This window comes from Eriocheir sinensis, unplaced genomic scaffold (genome assembly GCF_024679095.1).
Source record: "Eriocheir sinensis breed Jianghai 21 unplaced genomic scaffold, ASM2467909v1 Scaffold257, whole genome shotgun sequence".
Classification (NCBI taxonomy): domain Eukaryota; kingdom Metazoa; phylum Arthropoda; class Malacostraca; order Decapoda; family Varunidae; genus Eriocheir; species Eriocheir sinensis.
Window position 1 is genome coordinate 414,810 of NW_026111562.1, and position 21,537 is coordinate 436,346.

Consider the following 21,537-nt stretch of genomic DNA (forward strand, 5'->3'; position numbering starts at 1 on the left):
CGGAGCAAATTGAACCAATCACACTTGTAGATATTGTGCCTATCTCTGCTTCCTTGGTGAGAGCCAAGATATCAAATGTCAGGGTGAGGCAAGAGTTACTGTCTAGGTGCAGTAAACTTTCTGGGAGTCAGTTTTCCAACATTTTCATCTCTAGGGACCTCACCTATACAATCAGCGGGAAGAGCTGCGGAAAAAACGGGCTTCTGCTCAGGCCATGAGGAACTCCCAGCCTGTTAGTTCTTCATACATTTCTAACAAAAGCTTAGCCTCTGTTGTTTTGCCCAGTCATGAGTCCCCACATACTCCTCCCACATCTCACTTAGTTGCGTCCTCTGCCTCTAACCTTGAAGTATGTTCAAAAGATGGGAACCCTCAAAAAAACATCACATAGAACTTTCTTCTCGGCAAAATCTGGGTAACTCCTCTGTAGATAACCTCTTCATTACTTTTGTTCTTTTGAATCTCAACTGTTTGATCAATAAAATTAACTTTTTGGCAGAGTTCGTTTCTAGTCACAGAATTGGGGTATGTTGTGTTTGTGAAACTTGGCTAACTTGCAATGTTTCTGATCCAGTTATCAGTATATCGGATTATAAATTTTTCCGAAATGATTCACCCTTAAATCTAAGAATTCACGGTGTTGGGATTTACATTTGAGATGATATTAAAGTGGGGAAAACTTATTCAGATCATCCGAATACTGTTGGGGTATTTTTGCCTGATTTTGGCGTTACTATATTAGTAATTTGCAGGCCCCCAAGTAATTCTTTGGAAGATAATATTGCTCTTGTTTCATACCTGGAATCTTTCTGTGTTGGAAAAGAATTAATACTGGTTAGTGACTTTAATCTCCCTACTGTTGTCTGGTCCACTGAGGTTCCTTATTGCACTTCCTCTATTGATATTAGATCTCTAGATTTGTTTTCATCTTTGGGTCTCATACAGTGGGTTACGCAAAGTACTTATGTCTGGTCTAATAATATACTTGACTTGGTCTTTACATCTGAAGATGATAGAATTTCCCATGTAGATCTAATAGACCCCTTTCCAGGTTGTGACCATTTTCCAGTTTTGTTTGAGTATTTATTTAGTTCTAATCCAAACATTAATAATGTACATAACAACTTTGACTTTTATAATGGCAACTACACCTTGTTAAACCATCACATTTTAAATTTTGATTGGGATAAAGAATTCCTTGGCTTAGATATTGAACAATCATATTTAAGATTAAACAGTTTAATGCTTAATGCCATTCAGCTATTTATTCCAATTAAGAAGGCAACAGGAATCAGGAAACCTCCTTGGGCAAAATCTATACCTCCTTCTTTAAAACGGCATAAACGACAAGTATGGTTGGAGTATAAGGATGCTCGGACAAAGTTTGGCAGATCTTCCCCAATAGCCTTGAGGTTGTGGCATTCTTTTAAGACAATATCTGTTCAATACAAAGATGCTGTCCATCAATCTGTAATTAAATATGAAAGATCTTTAGTTTCTCCCGGAAATCCTGATGTTAAACGTTTTCACTCCTATCTTCGTAGCAAGAAGGTTCAGCGTCCTACTATTGGACCGCTGTATGGAGATAATGGCTGGTGCGCTGACACAACTGACATGGCAGATCTTTTTGTTGATGGATTCTCTGGTGTATTTTCTTCTGCTGACTTATTGAATCCTTATCCTGTTCAGCATTGTGACAATTCATTTTTATTTAATATATTTAGTTTTGATATTTTAAAAATTGAGATTATCCTTTCTAAGCTGAAATCTTCTGCTTGTTGTGGCCCTGATGGTATACCTTCAGTATTTTTAAAGAGATGTGCCCCCTCCATTAGTTATCCTTTGCTCTTGTTGTTCAGAAAATCTCTTTTATCAATGCAAGTCCCATCTGACTGGAAAGATGCTAATGTTATGCCACTGTTCAAAGGTGGAATCCATTCTGATCCCCTCAACTATAGACCAATCAGTTTGACATCAGTGTGCTAAAAATCTTTTGTGTGCTGTAAATCTTTTGAAATAATAATTGTGTCTCAACTTACTTCTTATTTGGAAGATAATAACTTACTTTCACAGCATCAGTATGGTTTTAGATCGGGTAGATCAGTTTTCGAGCAACTGTTGTTTACTTATGACTATGTGACTCATTTCTATGATAGTGGTATGTCAGTGGATGTGATATTTTTTTATTTCAAGAAAGCTTTTGGTGTTGTTAATCATAGATTATTACTCACAATGCTGTCTAGTATTGGGATTGGGGGGTGTTTGCTGGGATGGCTGAAAGACTATTTGAATGGGAGAAAGATGCAAGTAGTTGTCCATGGAAGTAAGAGTTATAGAGCGGGTGTAAGCAGTGGTGCTCCCCAAGGGTCTGTAATTGGTCCCTTGCTTTTTCTCATTTACATTAATCATGTTGTTTCAGAACTAAATTGTAGGTTTTGTTTATTTGCTGATGATCTTAAATTATACCTAGCTACTGAAATTTATAAGTCTAACCAATTAATTTCTCACAGTATTTTGCAGAGAGACATCAATACTCTTTACAACACAAGCAGCTCTTGGGGTTTATCTTTCTCAGTTGGCAAATGTGCCAGAATGAAGTTATGTAGGAATTTCCTTTATGCTCCTGCTCCTTTACCATATTTTATTGGAAACCAACCCATACAAGATGTAAATAACTATAAGGATCTTGGGGTCAGGGTGGATTCCTCCCTAAAGTTTCATTTGCATGTGAGAGAAATCACTGGCAAGGCTGGAGGCATTGGTTACAGTATTCTAAAGGGTACCCTTTGCAGATCTCCTGATCTCATGAAAGCAGTTTTTATCTCGCATATTTGCCCTATCTTGGACTTTGCCTCTATGGTTTGGTTCACTGGTTATACAGGAGACATTAGGCTTTTAGAAAATGTTCAGAGGAGGTGGACCAAGAAAATTACCGGTTTCCATGATCTGCCATACAGTGAACGTCTCGCTAGATTGAGTCTATTCCATTAAAGGAAGATTAATTAGAGCTGATCTCATTATGGTGTTCAACATTCTGGAAGGGTTTTGTCCGAATTTAGGTCACCTCTTTGTTAGAAATTTCAACAGAGACACGAGAGGCCACTCCTTTAAGCTTTTTGTTCCTCGTTACAATACTGATGTTCGAGCTCGTTTCTTCTCAGTGCGGGTCATTAGCATTTGGAATAATTTACCAGAATCAGTTGTTGTGGTGAATTCTGTTAATGCTTTCAAAACACATCTCCACACTTCTCTCGGTCAAATTTTGTATGATTTTGATTGACTTTGGGTTGTTGAGTATCTCTTTAACTTGTAAACTTGTGTCCTGTGCTGTGCTGTGTCTCCACTCGGGATTGCCAACCTGACTATATTGTCTTGGCACTTACTCAAGAGTATTATGGCAGTGTTTGTGTGGTCTTGGTGATGCCACATTAGCCAACCATCAGAACATCTAAAGGACAATCTACTTGCTGTCTTGGTTGGAGGCGTCACCTGATTCTAGATGGGGTTCTCCCCATCTAGGTAAGAAATCTAGGTAAGAAATAAGGAGGTGGTGTGTCAGATTTGGATATTTCAAACTAACTCACCTGGTTTACTCACCTGGTGAGCTTCCCGACCCCACAGTCCACATGATGACGAGGGGAAGCCAGCACTCTGCTGATGCGCCAGCTCTCAATATATAATTACATAAACAAAAACAAATACTAATGAAAGAGCTGGATAGTCCATCATATGCAGTCAATTTATAATGTAATTTATATGATTAGATGTAGAGCTACAGTCCATTTAATGATATTCCAAAAGTTTGTCCCCAAGATGATGAGCTAGTGCTGATTTAAATAGAGGTAGAGACTGGAGGGTGACCAGGGATTCAGGGAGGGAATTCCACAAAGGAATGCCTCTGACACTGAAGGACCTCTTCTTTAGTTCAAGCTGGGTCCTAACATGTGCTATTTAGTGCTGGTGGCCTCTAGTGGGTAGATCAGGAGTTAGAACAAAAAGGTCTGAAGGGGAGATTGCACATATGTTATGAAAGGTCTGCCAGTAGGGTTGACGGGAACAAAGCCCCACCCAGCAGGTGATGTTAGATTTGAATAGATCTGTTAAGTTTAGTGGTGGGGTGCTGTGCAATAACCTGCACAGTGTTGTTTTTTGGTAAATATCAGCAGTGCAGTGCTCAGTCTTGTGTAATATTGCACTCATGCCGGTGCACAAGTGCAAAATTACTAGTTACACCTGCATGGCTAAATTACCTTGATCTTGATTTATAATACGCAGGGCACCCATTCAGGTGCATAACATGCATATTTGTGTTGGCTGTTGGGGGACGGGGGAGCCGGGTGTGTGGGGGAGGGAAGTGAATCAAGTGTAATTGTTAGTGTTGGTGTGTTGTGGTGACAAGTGAGTGTGTAGTTGTTTTCTGAATGAGTCTATTGTACCGCAGTCTAAAATCTGTTGAGGGAGACTGTTCCAGTCACACATGGTGCGTGGAAAGTATGAGTGCTTGTATGCGTCAGTGTTAGTGTGATATGTTTGGTATTTATGGGTGTGTGTGTTACGAGTACGTTGACTGTTTGCATTGAGTAAGTATGTGTGTGGGTCAATGTCAATGTGAGTGTTTGTGATCTTGTATATCAGTGTAAGTCTGTGTGCTTGTCTGCGTATGTGAAGAGGGTCCATGTTTATCTGTTGTTTGATCCGTGTTGTGATGCCAGACGTTCAAGTGTAATTGTTTGTAATGAACCTTGCTGCCTTGGTGTTGATTTGTTCTAGCCTATCAATGTTTCTGTGTGTGTATGGATCCCACTCCGTGGAGCAGTATTCCAGTGTTGGTCTCACAAGTGTGTCATAAGCTACCTAGTGCTTGTGCAAGGTCCTTTCTTGGTTGCAATGCCTACCACTTGTTATTGTATATTATTTTTGATAAATTTTTGATATGCTTTACAAGGGTATAGATATTGGTTATCATGTCAGGCTTTGATGGGTTTGTATTCACCCTAGAAAACATGGAGTGGCAGCACACGGGGTAGTTTTTGATAAATCCCTGTGATCCACTTTGCAATGGTTATAGATATTGGTTATTACCTAACTGTTAGGCATTTATCCCCACAATAATGTGTCCTCAAGGCTCTGTTTTGTGACACTTGAATTTCTACATTTAAAATTATTGAAAATGACCCCATATCAAAAACCTTGGGCAAATATTGCCTCTGAAATAAATCTTAACCAGTTGATGAAGGTGAACCTTTGTGTTGCAGGATGACGGAAGACACGCCCCAGAGGAAGACGTCAGCCAGGAATCCCCGCGCGGTCAGCCTCTTGCTGGGGGTGCGGCAGCAGCAGCAACCGATGGCAAGTCTGGAGAAGCAGGTGAGGCAGAGGTTGAGGCTGGGCAGCTCTGGTCTTTGTTAGTAGGTCAGGAAAAGGCAGAGGCCAAGGGAGTGAGAAGCTCTTTTTCTTTTTTTCCTTTGTCCAGTAAATGAAGCAGCTCAAGGGGAAAAAAAGCCCACTATGCATTGCTCCTGTAAAAGTTGATAGAAGTGAATGGTCTGGAGAGAGTCAGTTACAGGTGGAGAGGTGTCTTGATATTCCCCTCATGAAAGAGTTCAAGTCATGGGCAGGAGGAAACACAGGCAAAGGAAGCTTGTTTGTTCCAGAGTGTACCAGCAAAAGGGATAAAGGAATGCAGACGGTGGTTTACTCCTGCATAAGGGATTTGTATAGCACAGGAATGAGACAGAGTAGAAAGCTGTGTGCAGCTTAGTGTGAATTTTTTTCCCCTTCATTACTAGGCGGCATTAGATGTCCAGGCTTGAGGGACAGGAAAAGCAAGATCCCTACAATGCAGTATAGTTTATGTGGCATACCATATTGAAATTGCTACATTTGACACATTTTGTCAGTAAGATACAATCTGATTGACCGATTAGGACCCCAACACACACACACACACACACACACACACACACACACACACACACACACACCTATGCACAAACCTCAGCATATGATCGGAAGAGGCTAGACTGAACCTGGTGTGCCGTTTGAACCCTAAGCACAACTATTTTCTCTTCTAGTTTGGTCCTGAGTTAGTTATAGTGTTGTGTCTGCTGGTTATGACTCGGCAGTGGGGGATGAAAAGGCAAGTCCTGCTCTCTCAGCCTCTCTCTCTCTTGGCCTAAAGCCTTACTAAAGTCTGTTCTCTTAAGTCAGACCCAAGCTGACAACATAAACCTAAGCGTGTTTGCAAGCTGAGTGCTGACTGGCTGCTGCTGTGGCTTCCAAGTTTTCTTTAACCTGTTTGTGTTTATCTCACGCAGCACTTTCTGCTAATCTGCACTGTGCTTATGAACACGCTTAGGTTTATGTTGTCAGCTTGGGTCAGAATTAAGTGAACAGACTATAGTTGTGATATATAGGGATTGAGCTACACTTGTGGGCTCTTGTGTATGTGTTGGGGTGGAGGTTGTATGTGTGTGTGTGTGTGTGTATTTACCTAGTAATATACAGGATGATTTACACTGGTATGGTCCTGTCTCCAAATTTCAGTTTATCAAATTTAGCTTTAAGTTCATGAATATTTTTTGCTTGAACTCAAATGTTCTCTATTTTCAAGGTCATTCTTAGTCACAATGTATCTGTGTGTGTGTGTGTGTCTGCCTCTGCTGGCTTGTCTGATTTTTGTATGCATTTACTTAGTCATAGTATAGAGGATTTTACCTTAGCTTGTGTTGACCTGCCTCTATTTCTGCTTTCATACGACTGTACTTACTTTCATAAATTCATGGATGTTCTCAGCTCTGTCTCCTCATCCAGACACTTGCCAGTGTGAATCACTCCAGCAGGGAAGTCAAACCTCATAATAATGATGATACTACTACTACTACTACTAATAATAATAATAATAATAATAATAAAAGATGGTATATATATTTTATTTTACTCAACTATATCACAAACTTCCCATTATGAACCACTCTTAACAGGGAAGCCAAACACAATAGTAATAATAATAATAATAATAATAATAATAATAATAATAATAATAATAATAATAATAATACAGTATATTTATTATACTTTATTTCACTGTCTGGTGTTTCAGGGTGAGATGGAGGTGTGGCCAGGCCTGTACGCACACCTCACCTCCCAGCTGATGGCCCTGGTGTGGGGCAAGGTGGTGCTGGTGCTGGAGGTGTGGCCAGGCCTGTACACACACCTCACCTCCCAGCTGATGGCCCTGGTGCGGGGCAAGGTGGTGCTGGTGCTGGAGGTGTGGCCAGGCCTGTACGCACACCTCACCTCCCAGCTGATGGCCCTGGTGTGGGGCAAGGTGGCGCTGGTGCTGGAGGTGTGGCCAGGCCTGTACACACACCTCACCTCCCAGCTGATGGCCCTGGTGCAGGGCAAGGTGGTGCTGGTGCTGGAGGTGTGGCCAGGACTGTACACACCTCACCTCCCAGCTGATGGCCCTGGTGCAGGCAAGGTGGCGCTGGTGCTGGAGGTGTGGCCAGGCCTGTACACACACCTCACCTCCCAGCTGATGGCCCTGGTGCAGGGCAAGGTGGTGCTGGTGCTGGAGGTGTGGCCAGGCCTGTACACACACCTCACCTCCCAGCTGATGGCCCTGGTGCAGGGCAAGGTGGTGCTGGTGCTGGAGGTGTGGCCAGGCCTGTACACACACCTCACCTCCCAGCTGATGGCCCTGGCGTGGGGCAAGGTGGCGCTGGTGCTGGAGGTGTGGCCAGGCCTGTACGCACACCTCACCTCCCAGCTGATGGCCCTGGTGCGGGGCAAGGTGGTGCTGGTGCTGGAGGTGTGGCCAGGCCTGTACGCACACCTCACCTCCCAGCTGATGGCCCTGGCGCGGGGCAAGGTGGTGCTGGTGCTGGAGGTGACCAGTCTGACCTCACCCAAACATTGTGGCAGGAACTGAGCACCACACATCCACACACTGGTATGCATTCTACCTCCCTATAGAATTCAATTGGGAAAAAAAAAATTGACATCACTGAAAACTTGAAAAAAAATATTGCACAGAAATCTAAAAAATAGCTCAGACAATTATTATTACATAGCAGGATGATAGTAATATTGATAATAATAATAGTAGTAATAATAATAATAATAATAATAATAATAATAATAATAATAATAATAATAATAATAATAATAATTAGAATGGTAATAAGCAATCCCTGTTGTGTGTGCAGGGTGGGTGGTGCCTGCCGTCCTGGCCAAGAGTGCCGCCCACACCCTCAGTGCCTTGCTGGGCCACCACTGCCCCCCTGCTGGACCCCCCTGCAGCCATCACCAAGGTGCCTGATAGCTGTCTGTCTGTCTATATCTTTCTGTATCAATCTGTCCATCTCTATGCCTGTCTATCTATCTCTGCTTATATCTGTCTTTATCTATCTATCTATCTCAGTCTGTCTATATCCATTCATCTATCTCTTTGTCTGCCTTATCTCTGATGCAGGATTTATTGAACTGTTTTGTTTTAATATTGTATTATTCTCCTTCCTTTACTGTCGCTGTCTATTTTATTTTCCCTATCCATGTCTGCTCATTAAGAGGAAGCTGTTTGGGCCTATAGCATTGTCTTATTTTTCCTTGATGCCCTTTCTTGGATCTCAGAAACAATGTCTTTTTCCTATAGTTAACCTGCTCTTTTTCTCAACATTGACCTTCTTCTCCCTTCCCTGTCCTCCCCAACCTTCAGGAGACACTGCTGAGCCTGGTGTATGTCCAGCGGGCACACTGGCGCTGCTTCCAGTACCAGGGGTCCTTATGCCAGCAGGAGGTGCGGGGTGAGGCTGACCCCAGCACCTTCACCCCGAGCCTCTCCTTCCAAGGCCTGGTGGGTGTCTGGCCCTTACGCCTCCAGACCAGAGACACCATGCAGCTCCTGACACCACAGACCAGCAGCTCAGGGAGAGGATTGGTGAGAAACTGCTGCAGCTGAGGAGGGAAGGTATGTAGGGAGGAAGGGGAGGGGGAGAAAGAGGGAGAGGGAGAGGGAAGGAAGAGGAGAAAGGAAAAAATGGAAGAGAGGGAGGGAAGGAAAGGAAAGGGAAGGCACCTGCACTGGCTAACACCTGTATAGCCACCCATAGTAATGCACAGAGGGTATGCAGCTCTCTCTATTCCTTGGACCTGCTTTATAAACATGATGCAGTGTCAGCCAGTAGGATCAGTTGGGTTGAGTTGAGGCAAAGAAGTTGTTCTCATTGTTGGAATTAGGATTGAGGAAGGAGAGTTGGAAGAGGAAGAAAGATTCTGGATAAAGGAAGGAGAGATGGGAGAGAGGAAATGAGAAATAGAGAGATATACAGATGATGCCGAAGAGATATTAATAAAGAAAGAGTCTAATCTTAATCTAACCCTTTTCTCCCTCCCTCTCTCCATCCTTGCACAGCCTCCAGGCCCAGCGTGAAGAGGTGGAGCTCACACACAGCCAGGAACACGTGGCCTTCATGTTCAGCTTTCAGGTCCAGGGAGAGGAGGTGGAGCTCACACACAGCCAGGAACATGTGGCCTTCATGTTCAGCTTTCAGGTCCAGGGAGAGGAGGTGGAGCTCACACACAGCACAGAACACACGGGCCTCAGCCCAGCCAGGGTCAGGGGAGAGGTGGAGCCACAGCCAGGACCACGTGGCCTTCATGTTCAGCTTTCAGGTCCAGGGAGAGGAGGTGGAGCTCACACACAGCCAGGAACATGTGGCCTTCATGTTCAGCCTCCAGGCCCAGGGGGAGGAGGAGCTGCAGACCATTCAGGAGAACTACAAGTCTGTCTACCTCCACCCCGCCACCAATGTCTGTGCTCTGCTCTCGGCCGGCTCACTGCTGCAGGTACGAGGGGGAGAAAGAAGTACCATAAGTGCATGTAGGAGAGAGTAATGTTGTGTTCACGATGGTAGAGAAAGGAGGAGGAGGAGGAGGAGGAGGTGTGTGAGACAGGAGATGAAAAGGAATGGCATTGAGTCACTCCTCTAGTCTCTGCTCATGGTTGGGTCTTTAGATTGGAGGAGGAGGAGGAAGGAAAAGGAGGAGAAAAAATAGAGTATAAGCCTGTAATAGAAAATAATGCTGTATTAAAATTGGAGGAAGAAGAGGATAAGGAGGAGGAGGAAAAGGAGAAGGAAAAAATTATAGTAAAAGCCTGTAATCTTTTTTTAATTCTGCATTCTATACTTTTTATACACACACTTATATGTACTCTTTTTCTAATCATAATATACTACCCTCAAGAATGCATTTGGAATTGACAGTAATGAAAGAGGAGGAAAACAATGTAGGAATGATACAATCTCTTTCCTTGAAGGTCGTGGACGAGGTGTTTGCAGGCCGAGCCAGGGCCGGCGTGGGCATCATCCGTCCCCCGGCCACCACGCCGAGCCGGACCGCCCCCACGGCCTCTGCTTCTACAACAACGTGGCCGTCGCCGCCAACAGGCTGGGATGCCAAGGTGGGCGCTGCTTGGCCCTGGCACCACATTAACTCTGCCTTTTATTTTCATCGTTATCACTCCTTTGTCAAATATTTCCTTCACATCACCTATTTCTCATCCTCTCCTTCCTTTATCCTGAGTCTGTTTTGCATCACCTGTCTCTCTTATTCCTCCTTCTCTTCCATCTCTCCTTCCCTCTTTTATCTGTAATCTCTTTGGTCTTATCTATCTCTCTATTCTTCACTCCCTCTCTCCCATCTCCTTCCTTTATCATCTTCCTTTTATCTATCTGGCATCATCTATTTATATTCCTTCTTTCCTTTATCCCATCTCTCCTTCCTTTATCAAAAATCTCTCATCTCCTTTTATCATTTTCCTCCTTCTCTCTCCCTTTCTTTATTGTCCTGTGTGTGTGTGTGTGTGTGTGTGTGTGTGTGTGTGTGTGTGTGTGTGAATGTGTTTGTGTGTTGGTGTGACTGTGTGTATATGTGGGTGTGGGTGTGAGTGAGTGTGTGTGTGTGGGTGTGTATTTACCTAGTTGTGAAATACAGGAAAAGAGCCGTACTAGGCCCGTGCTGTCCTGTTTCCATAATGCTTATTATCCACTGCTTATTATTTGTCACACTCCTATCACGTACCACTAGGTCTTCCCTGTCCAATTTCTCCAATCCCTCTTGTATCCTGTACAATGCTATTAGGTCCCCTCTCTCTCTTCTGCTCTCCAGTGTTGTTAGTCCCAATTTCTCCAGTCTTTCTTCATAAGTATGTTCTCTCAGAGTTTCCGGTAGTTTGGTCGCTGCTCTTTGTATTCTTTCCAACTTTCTAATTTCTTTCTTCAATCTAGGTGACCACACTAATGCTGCATATTCCAGTCTTGGACGTATCATCGATGTTATTAGTTTCTTCACCATTTCTTCATCTAAATATGTAAATGCTACTTCTATGTTTCTAAGAAGATTGTATGTTTCCCCAGTTATCTGATTTATATGTTTTCCAAAGGATAACTTGTCTGTTATGGTCACTCCCAGATCTTTTTCATCTGTTTTTTTCATGATTCTTTCATTACTCAGAGAGTAGCTCCCCGATATTCGTCTACTGCTCTTACCAAACTCCATCGCACTACACTTCTCTGTACTGAATGTCATTTCACATTTTTGTGACCATTTGTTTATTCTGTCGAGATCTTGGCTCAGGGCTACACAGTCTTCTTCATTAGCCACCCTCATTAGTTTAGCATCATCAGCAAACATATTCATATAGCTTGTCACCTCTTCTGTCATGTCGCTTATATATATTGCAAACATAATCGGAGCCAACACCGATCCTTGGGGGACTCCACTAGTTTCTTCCGTCCACCTTGATTTATTGTTATGTGTTTGTGTGTGTGTGTGAGTGTGTGCATGTGGGTGTGTGGTGTGAATGTGGGTGTGTATTTACCTAGTTGTAGTTTTACAGGACCTGGGCTTTACGCTCGTGTGGTCCCGTCTGTGTGTATTTACCTAGTTGTATATACCTAGTTGTGACGTACGGGAAAAGAGCTACGCTCACGCTGTCCCGTCTCCATATCCTCTCTTATCCAACTTTTCCTTAAAATCATGAATGTTTCTTGCACAAACCACCTCCTCCTCCAGTCTATTCCATAGCTCAATGCTTTGGGAAGCTAAACTTTTTCACATCTCACCTACACGTGTGTGTGTGTGTGTGTGTGTGTGTGTGTGTGTATGCATTCTACTGTACTCCCAACACCATCTCTGGCTTGCAGGGTGCTGGTGGTGGACCAGGATGTGCACCTCGGCAGCGGCATCCAGCATTTGTTTGTGGCCGAGCCGAGGGTGCTGTACGTGTCCCTCCACTGCCACCACCACGGCCTCTTCTTGCCATCCTCTGAGGACCCAAACTACGACGAGTGGGGACGGGACCTGGCCAAGGCTACAACATTAACATTTGCTGCAACAAGGTGAGGGCCATATCTCTGCTGACGAGACACACACACACACACACACACACACACACACACACACACACACACACACACACACATAAATAATAATAATAAAAAAAAAAAAATCAGTCTATAAATACCTAAATCAATGAAACCACATAAATCAAAAAAGTGTTTCGAGGACATTTTTTTTCATTGCTCTTCTCTGTACCAATAAAAGTATAGCAGGAATTGACTTTTTGCCGCATGCGTGAAGACATAACTTACTGACTCCCAAAAGCATGAGTCTCACCAAAGTGGGTCATTCTGTCTCCTCTTCTCAGGGGAAAGGATGGTGGTGAGCAGGACCTTTTTTAGTGTGTGTGCCTGTGTCAACGCTAGATTTTTTTAGCACACTAGTCAGCTTTTAGTCTCCACCAGTGTCTGTATTCTCAATGCTTCCACCTCCCACCACGTCAACTGTTTCCAAAGGCCAAAAAAGACTAGCCTGTCCGCTGCGATTGGCACGGATTTGTCCTTCACTGGTAGCCTGGCTTCCCATGTGGTACTGATGTGCTGGATATTCCCTCCCAAGGTGCAGGACTTTACATTTTTCTTCATTGAATTGTAGCAGCCACCTTTTGTTCCAATCCTGTAGCTTGGTGAGGTCTTCTGGTAGGAAATCCTCAGTCAGGGGGTTAATTGGGTTTTCATGAGGGTTTTTTCACATTCATGGTACAGAAGAAGAGCCACACCACCACCAGGTACAGTACACTGCCCCTAGTAATGCCCACAACGCCTATGGAAGCCCTGTTAAATATGTGTACTTGGGTGCCCAAAGGTTTGAGAATACAGGGCCAGTGTAGGTCCAAGGTGTGTAGTAGATGCAGACACTTTGTTGTTTTACCTTTGAGGTAAGTGATGAAAATATCTTGTTTCTTTCCTCTTGTGCATGATCAGTGTATTTATTTTACCCCTGGTCACCCTCTACCAGTCTAGGGGTCGCATTCTTAAACATTTCCGAACCCAAGGTCACCTGTTTGACAAGGCGTTCATGATAGTTGTGGGCATTTCCAGGAGTAGTTTTATGGCCCTGGTGGTGGTTTGACCCTTCCTCTGTACTGTGAACCTAAAAAACACATGCATCAGAGCCCGACTGGTCTCCTTTTTGGCCTCAGGAAATAGTTGATGTGAAGGGCGGAGGCGTTTGACATTTTTTGCACCTGGTCACACTTTACCCTTCCAGATGTTGAGTAATGGTCACAAAATGGTTTGCTCGTAGAATCTTTCCAGTAGGGAGGGAGAGGTAAAAATTTTCTTGTTTTCCCTGTGTTAGAATGTTCAGTCTACTAAATTTTCATAAGTAAAATGGGTCTTTTTACATATGACTGGATTCCTTTGACTCTGTGTCCTCATATTTGATTCCTATTTATTTGTTGAACATTTCACATATTAGCCTGTCTGCTGCGACTGGCACGGATTTGGCTTTCACTGTTAGCCTGGTAACATACACTCCCATGTCTTTCTCTGCCTCTGTGGTGGATAGTGGAGTGTTTCCCATGTGGTATTAGTGTGCTGGATATCCCTTCACTGGTAGCCTGGTAACATACACTCCCAGGACTTTCTCTGCCTCTGTGGTGGATAGTGGAGTGTTTCCCATGTGGTATTAGTGTGCTGGATATCCCTTCACTGTTAGCCTGGTAACATACACTCCCAGGACTTTCTCTGCCTCTGTGGTGGATAGTGGAGTGTTTCCCATGTGGTATTAGTGTGCTGGATATCCCTTCACTGGTAGCCTGGTAACATACAGTCCCAGGTCTTTTTCTGCCCCTGTGGTGGATAGTGGAGTGTTTCCCATGTGGTATTGGTGTGCTGGATATCCCCTCTCAGGGTGCAGGACTTTACATTTTTCCTCATTGAATTGTAGCAGACATTTTCGTTCCACTCCTGTAGCTTGGTGAGGTCTGTCTTCTGGCTGGAAATCTGCAGCCAAGGGGTTAACAAGTGTGCTGCACCTTCATGGGACCAAGTTTCCCTTGACCCTTTTTTGGAATTACTTTTACACAGACATTGTTGCAGCTTGAGAATGCTGCTCACTGGTCGCTTGCTTCATGTCCTACTCTCTGACCCTCACCGGACCTGCCTTTGACCTGAGAGCTCTTCATGTCCAAATACTATGCCTAGATAGCTAGCTAGAGAGATAGATAGTGTGATAGTGTGATAGGTAGGTACTCCCAGTTATCTCCTGACATTTGCTACATTACCTTTCATGAATTGATAAGTTTATCTGTACTGTATTCATTGACCTGGTAGTGAAGATGTCAGATGGAGTCTTTCAATGCTGCATCTTTTAAGGTTAATCAGATGATGACAACTATGAGCCAGGTGCCCAGAGTTTGTTTTTTCCCAAATAAATGAACAGCTATTTTGAGAGAGGTTGTTTCCCTCAAGAGACAGGAACCATTCAGGAAAAGGGAGAGAAGGAAGAGGGAGAGGAAAGAAATGCAATGCAGTTTGCTTACTGTGAGACAAACAGAATAAATGGACATAACAACAGCATCACCAAGGTTGTGTTAAAGGGAGGTAAAGTAGATAGAGTCCGTCCTTTCTCCCCCCAAAAATACATAGACACATTACATGGACCAGGAACAATTTTGGCACAATATTTTACTTATCCATAATTGCCTAAGTGGCCAAAAGAGAGATCAGTTTCAGAAGGAGAGGTGTCTTGATTGTTCTAAATACCTATTCAAACACATGTTAACCAACTTGAAATAATGCTCCAGCCCTCACTTGGAAAGAAAGGAAGGAAGGAAAAGGAGGCCTGGAAAGATGGTAGGAAGGAGGAGGAGAAAGAGGAATAATTAAATGGAGAAAGAAGGGAAGAGTCCAAGGAAATTTAAGGAAAGAAGGAATGATAAAAAGGAAACTAGGCTGGCATAGAGAGAAAGAGAGAGAGATAAACCCTTGATTCAGCTATTTCACCACCCTGTGTCTTTCCTCCCAGCTACAAATCAGAAAATTAACCCTCGAGTGCTAAGTCCTCTGAGTATTTTTCTCCCCACACTGGTGCCGAAGTATTGCATTTTCATTCATTCACAATTACCTGACACTTTTTTCTTTTCCTGTTATGATTCCCAGTGATCAATGTCTAGATCCACACAGCCCTGTCCAGCACATGAAGGTTCACCCTGCTATCCAAGCTCCCAATGCAAGAATCAGTTATGGTCCTCAGCTCTGGTATTTCATCGTCCACTGTCCTTCCTCCCAGCCACAGTTCAGGAGGAAGAAGTCGTGTTTACTAAAGCCACAGTGTTTTTCTTGTGTTGTTTCAGAGTGGCATGGGTGACGCAGAGGCTTTCACTCAGGTGGTGCTGCCCGTGGCCTACCAGTTCAACCCACAGCTGGTCCTGGTCACTGCCAGCCTTGATGTTGGTGCGGGGACCCACTTTGAGGTTGGTGGATGGTGTCACTATCTGTATGACTACCTGCTGCTGCCTCTTTCTCTTTTTCTGTCACTATCTGTTCAGTTCAGTTCAGTTCTCTCTCCATAATTATATTTTCAGTTCATGGTCGGGAGTTTTGGCTTCATAACAGCACTCCCTGGTGCACTCCTTCACTGTTTGGGTTTCTTGTTTTCCTCTCTTTATTCCTTTAGTGTTCTTTCTTATCCAAAATTTCTCTATTGTTCTTTTTGCTTTTTTTATTTATTTATTTATTTATTTTTATCTGCCTTAATAACACATCTTCAGGGGCTGCCATGTGTATGCAATGAAGCATTTTGTAGTCTCCTTATATTGTATCCTGGTGTATTGTCATCTCAGACCATTGCATTCCATAGTGAAGAACTCCCTTCCTCTTCCTCACCCCCATTCCTCCCTTCATGCATCTCATACCTAAAGTAACACACCCTAACCATTGCATTCCATATTAAAGGACTCCCTTTCTCTTCCTCCTCCCTTATTCCTCCCTCCATGCATCTCATACCTAAAGTAACAGCCTCACACACACTCCCAGGTTGCTGCGTGAGTCCCGATTGCTTTGAACATATGATGGCCCTTCTGTCTGGCCTGGCCGAGGGCCACATGGTTCTGGCACTGGAGGGCAGCTTCAACCTCACCACCATCAGCTGCTGCATGACGCTGTGTGCCAAGGCCTTGCTGGGGGATCCGGTGCCCCCCCCTTGAGCCCCAGCTGGTGCCCAACAAGAGTGCCGTGCAGACCATCAATGACGTCATCCGTACCCACAGCCGCTTCTGGCCGGCACTCTGCTTCAAGGTGAGTGTGGGGGTCTTTAATCCGACCACTGCAATTGGCACGGATTTGGCCTTCACTGGTAGCCTGGTAACATACACTCCCAGGTCTTTCTCTGCCTCTGTGGTGATAGTGGAGTGTTTCCCATGTGGTATTGGTGTGCTGGATATCCCCTCCCAAGGTGCAGGACTTTACATTTTTGTTCAGTGAATTGTAGCAGATATTTTTTGTTCCATTGCTGTAGCTTGGTGAGGTCTTCTTGTAAGAAATCCACATTCAAGGGGTTAAGGGGCAGGACTGGTGAAAGTTATCCCTCATGTCCTGCTGGTGTGTTCTGTGCAGGTAGTGTTGTCAGCACATAATATAGAAAGCTGCCTCATTTCCAGAACTATATATTGGACATGTATTAGTTATTAGATATCTCAAAACATTTCTTCAGTTCTCAGTGGCAATAGTTATTGTTGTTGTCAGACAGTAAGAAGCAAAACACATTATCCTCTCTATGTTTTGCAGTCTTTTCTTGTGGTTTGAGTCCTTGTGGTGCCTGACCCTGGGCAAGGTTACTTTCTTTACTGCCCTCACACTGCTCCTTGCCTCCCTGGAGCAGAGTCAGGGAGAGGTTGTCTACATCTAGCATCAGTATAATAGCCTTGGTGATTAGCAGGAGATAATAGAAGGAATAGAAGGTTTATTTTGATTTATATTAGTTTTTTCTCATAATATCTCTTCTTCATTCTCCTCCCCCTTCCTTTCTTCCTCCCTTTCCCTCTCCTTTCTCTCTCCTTTCTTCCTCCCTTTCCCTCTCCTCTCCTCCTTCATTACATTCCACACCCATTCCTCCTCCTCCTCTCCCCTCCAGGATTTATACCTCCTCCTCTGCCAAATCTCTCCTTATGTTTGAGTCGCTTCTCTTTCCTTCCCTCCCTCCCCTCCTCCTCCCTCTCTCTTTCTCTCCCTCCCACTCTCCCTTCTTTATCCACCTTTTCCCTTCTTTTTCTCTCCACCACTCTTTACTTCCCTTTCTCTTCTCTCTCCTCCCTCACTCTATCTCCCTTGGTCCACTCTGTTCTCTCTCTCTCCTTCCCTCCATGCCTCCCTCTTCTTCCTCCTCCTGTTCTAGATTTGGATAGTAATATGTATTAATGAATTGCAGAAAGAAGCAGAAGAAGAAGAAAATAAGAGAAGGAAGAGGAGGAGAGGGTATATGTGTGTGTGTGTGTGTATGTTATATGGACAGAATTTAAACTGATTTTTTTCAACATATATTTTATTATTATTATTGAAAGACAGACTTCCCTTCGTTCTTCCTTCTCTTCTTCACTTCTTCTTTCATCTTCATCTTTTGCTTCTTCTCTGTCGGGGTTCTGATAGGAAGAGAAATAATAAAAATAATGAGAATGATTTAGCTCTAGAGAGAGAGAAAGAGAAAGAGGGGGGGGGGGGGACCCATATATGTGTCTGTGGAGGCATGTGTCTGTGGGGGTTGTCAACATACTGTGGGGGTCATCCTGTGGATCCTGAGAGAGAGAGAGAGAGAGAGAGAGAGAGAGAGAGAGAGAGAGAGAGAGAGAGAGAGAGAGAGAGAGAGAGAGAGAGAGAGAGAGAGAGAGAGAGAGAGAGAGAGAGAGAGAGAGCACAGCCTTCTGTCTCTTTCTCTTCCTTCTCCTTATTCTTTCTCTCTTTCTACTACTTCTACTACTACTACTACTACATTTCCTCAGTAGTTAGTCAGTGTGTGTGTGTCTCTATCTCAGAAGTGCCTCCATCTGTCCCTGTTCTGGCACTCTCGCTCTTCAATTCCTCTTCTTCTATCTCCTTAAATCTTCACTTATATACCCATGCAGTCTGCTACTCCTCCTCCTCCTTCTTCTTCTTCTCACTTTCCCTGACAGCCCCTCCCTCAAGCCTTCCCTCATACACTCTCTTCACAAACCCATTCTCATCACGTGTCCAAACCATCTGGGCGCAGCACCCTCCACTCCTTTCGCTGCCACACCCACACCAAACCACTCATTCACGCTTCATTCTCATCATTCTGCCTCGTCCTGACACACCACACACACCTCTTGTATAACACCTTTCCACTGCATGTATTCCCCCTTGCTCTGCTGCGTGCCATGTACAGTACTTGGCTAAAGCTGTTTCTTGATCCCCTCTTGGCCTCCGTGCTCACACTTCTCCCCTTCATAACTCTGCCCTTCGCTGCTCTCTTCCTGACCTCACCTCCCTGTGCATCTGGCCGCCCTAGACTCATCTATATTCTTGCACTATTCACTTCTGCTCTCCCTCCCACGCTCCCATTCATTACAGTTTATTTATCTCCTCATTCCCTCTCACTAGCACTCCATCTCTCCACTTCTTGCTACAGTTGTCATTTTTCTCCCCTATTTCTCTCCCATTTATCCTGGTGTGTGTGTGTGTGTGTGTGTGTGTGTGTGTGTGTGTGTGTGTGTGTGTGTGTGTGTGTGTAATATTAAAATAATGTAAGAATGCTCAATAAAAATAAATTAAAAATATATATTACTATTATTATTATCATTGTTATTATCATTAGACCCAAGAAGGAGGAAGAGGGATAGAGAGAAGGGAAAGGAAGGAAGAGGAGGAGGGAGGGAGAGGAAGGAGGCAAGGGAAAGGGAGGGGGAGAAGAGAAGAAAGGAAGGATGGAGAATGAAGAATATTGTGAGAGGAAGGAAGAGAAGAAGAAAGAAGGGAAGGAGATATGAGAAAGGAGGAGAGATGGAGGAGGAGGTCATAATCTATCTTCTGCACCGTGAACCTAAAAGAACACTCCTTATGACCCGACTGACCTCCTTTTTGGCCTTTGGGAACAGCTGATGTGCGGGGCAAATGCTTCCGACCTTAGGAGGGAGGTGAAAGGGAGGAGAAGAACTGGAGAGGAGGAGATAAAATGGAGAAGTGGAGGAGAAAGGGGAAGACCAGCAGCAAGAAGACATGAAATAATGACAAGAAATATTAAGAAAAGAGGAAAACAAAAGTAAAGAGGAAAATAACAGGTTAGGGAAAGAAAACAAGGAAAGTAACATAAAAAAGTTAAGGAAAGAAAAACAGAAAAAAAACAATATTAAGAAAAGGAAATAAAGAACAGGACACTGGCCGAATCACTCCCCCAGCCGCCCCTGAGGCCTTAACACACACACACACACACACACAGTAATTCCCTAAACAGACCCCACATTTACAGGGCCAATGCGACATGTTTTCAGCCCCAGAACAGCCCCTTCCAAGCCCTCTAGTGTTCCCAGACCTTCCAGTAGAGGCCAGGGCAGCTGAACAGACTCTAGCCCCAGCCCAGGGACGGGTTTTAATAACACTAACAGACGTATTTTGACAACAATGACAGTCACCAAGAACCTGTAGAGTGGACAGGAGGAGGAGAGAGGAGGGAAGGAAGGGAGCAGAGGAGGAGGAGCAGAGAAAGAAAAATTGAAAGAGGAGGAGAAGGAAGAAATGATGATGAAAAGATGGAAGAAAAGAAAAAAAATAAGGAGAAAAAATGAATAAAAAAGAGATTATGTGCTATTTTTTACCTTTGTTCCTAAGTCTTCTTCCTCTTCTTTTTCTTCTTCGTCTTCATCTCATTCCATGGAAGAAGTTAAGTTGAATTAGTATTCGTATACTAAAAATAAGAAAACTGTGTGTCCCTGCCTCCCTGATACATTCCCTGCCTTCTAGCACTATAGTTCTGCCGCCTCGTCCTGCCTCCCTGTTATATGTTTAAGGCTGAGATTTTTCTCTCTTTTCTACTACTCCCGGTCCCACACGTCCTCTGCGTGTATTGAAACACGAGACATTAATCAAGACAAGGAGAGGGTTTTGTCGGCTGCCCGGGATTGAACCCGTGACCAGCGTGACAGGAGAACCACTACCTTACCAGTCGGCCAAAGAGGTACCCCGCTGGCTGAGTGGGTTATGGGAGGCTTGCCCGTCAGGCCTAGTCGCTGCACTACATATGCATTAAAACAACACTGAAAGCAATTACAATTATGAAGAAATGAATGGAATTGATAGCATTCCCTCATCACATCTTAATTCTCCCTTTCAATGCCTCCCTCATGTATTCCCTCCCTCTCCACACTGTAACAGGCAAGTGACAAGGGCCAGGAGGAGGAGGAGGAGGAATTAGTGATAAGGGAAGGCATGCCTGGCACCATAAAACCTCAAAACTGCCAACTCTTTGAATAAGCTGAAAAATTAAAATACCGGAGCCTACATTATTCCCTCACCTCCTCTCCATCTCCTGGTTCCTTCCGTCCAGGAGGGAGCAGCGGAGTTCCTTGAGCAGGCCCTTCCACTTGTAAACCTGGGACTTCTTGGACGTGAGGCATCTTGGACAGCTCTGTGGTGAGGTGCTCAGGCCAGGGAGGAGGAGAAATGTGTAATGAAATGTATATGAATGTGTATGAGAAATGTGTAATGAAATGTATATGAATGTGTTGGGGGAGGGAGGGGAGAGGGGAAGGGAGGAGGGTAAGGAGGAGATAAGAGAAGTTAGCAAGATTTTACTGTATATTAACCAGACATGGGGCGATTACTTATGTTATGTAATTGATTACGATTATGACATACTTTCACACTTACGATTATAATTACAATAAAATTAGGTGTAATCAAGTACTATTACGATTACATGATGTATTAATCGTGATTACAATCATGATCACAGGAAGGACTGTAAGGTGAACTTGCAAATTTCACACATGCTGAATATTTAACTGGTTGAATTACTACAGATATTTAGAGCACACACTTGCTGTACGAGAAACTATTAACTAAACTTTGCTAATGTAATCACAAAAGTAATCACGATTACAGTTGTACTTTCATAATGTATTCGATTATGATTACGATTACTTAAAAAAATAAGAGGGTAATCGATTAAGATTACTTGAAA

The 21,537-nt window shown here is 43.9% G+C and overlaps 2 protein-coding genes across 5 annotated transcripts in view; both read left to right on the top strand.

The window, feature by feature from the left end:
* LOC126991283 (uncharacterized) overlaps positions 1-8,318 on the top strand; it is a 57,941-nt gene extending 49,623 nt beyond the window's left edge. For both annotated transcript variants that reach the window (XM_050850053.1, XM_050850054.1), the window contains 4 exons: positions 5,256-5,367; positions 7,103-7,426; positions 7,502-7,954; positions 8,211-8,318. In XM_050850053.1, coding sequence (XP_050706010.1) covers positions 5,257-5,367; positions 7,103-7,426; positions 7,502-7,933 — 867 coding nt within the window. In that variant the 5' untranslated portion in view covers position 5,256 and the 3' untranslated portion in view covers positions 7,934-7,954; positions 8,211-8,318. The remainder of the gene's footprint in view (positions 1-5,255; positions 5,368-7,102; positions 7,427-7,501; positions 7,955-8,210) is intronic.
* Positions 8,319-8,725: 407 nt separating this feature from the next.
* LOC126991294 (polyamine deacetylase HDAC10-like) lies at positions 8,726-16,640 on the top strand. 3 transcript variants are annotated; one of them, XR_007745377.1, is made up of 6 exons: positions 8,726-9,554; positions 9,676-9,849; positions 10,322-10,465; positions 12,210-12,404; positions 15,704-15,823; positions 16,386-16,640. XR_007745377.1 is itself a non-coding variant. In XM_050850073.1 (6 exons), exons 1-6 carry the CDS (start codon positions 9,474-9,476, stop codon positions 16,411-16,413), a joined length of 720 nt encoding a protein of 239 aa, XP_050706030.1. In that variant the 5' UTR covers positions 8,726-9,473; the 3' UTR covers positions 16,414-16,640. The 3 variants fall into 3 exon arrangements, 2 of the variants coding, with proteins under 2 accessions (XP_050706030.1, XP_050706031.1); XM_050850073.1 differs by having other exon boundaries at positions 10,344-10,465; XM_050850074.1 differs by lacking the exon at positions 8,726-9,554 and having other exon boundaries at positions 9,662-9,849.
* Positions 16,641-21,537: the final 4,897 nt, after the last annotated feature.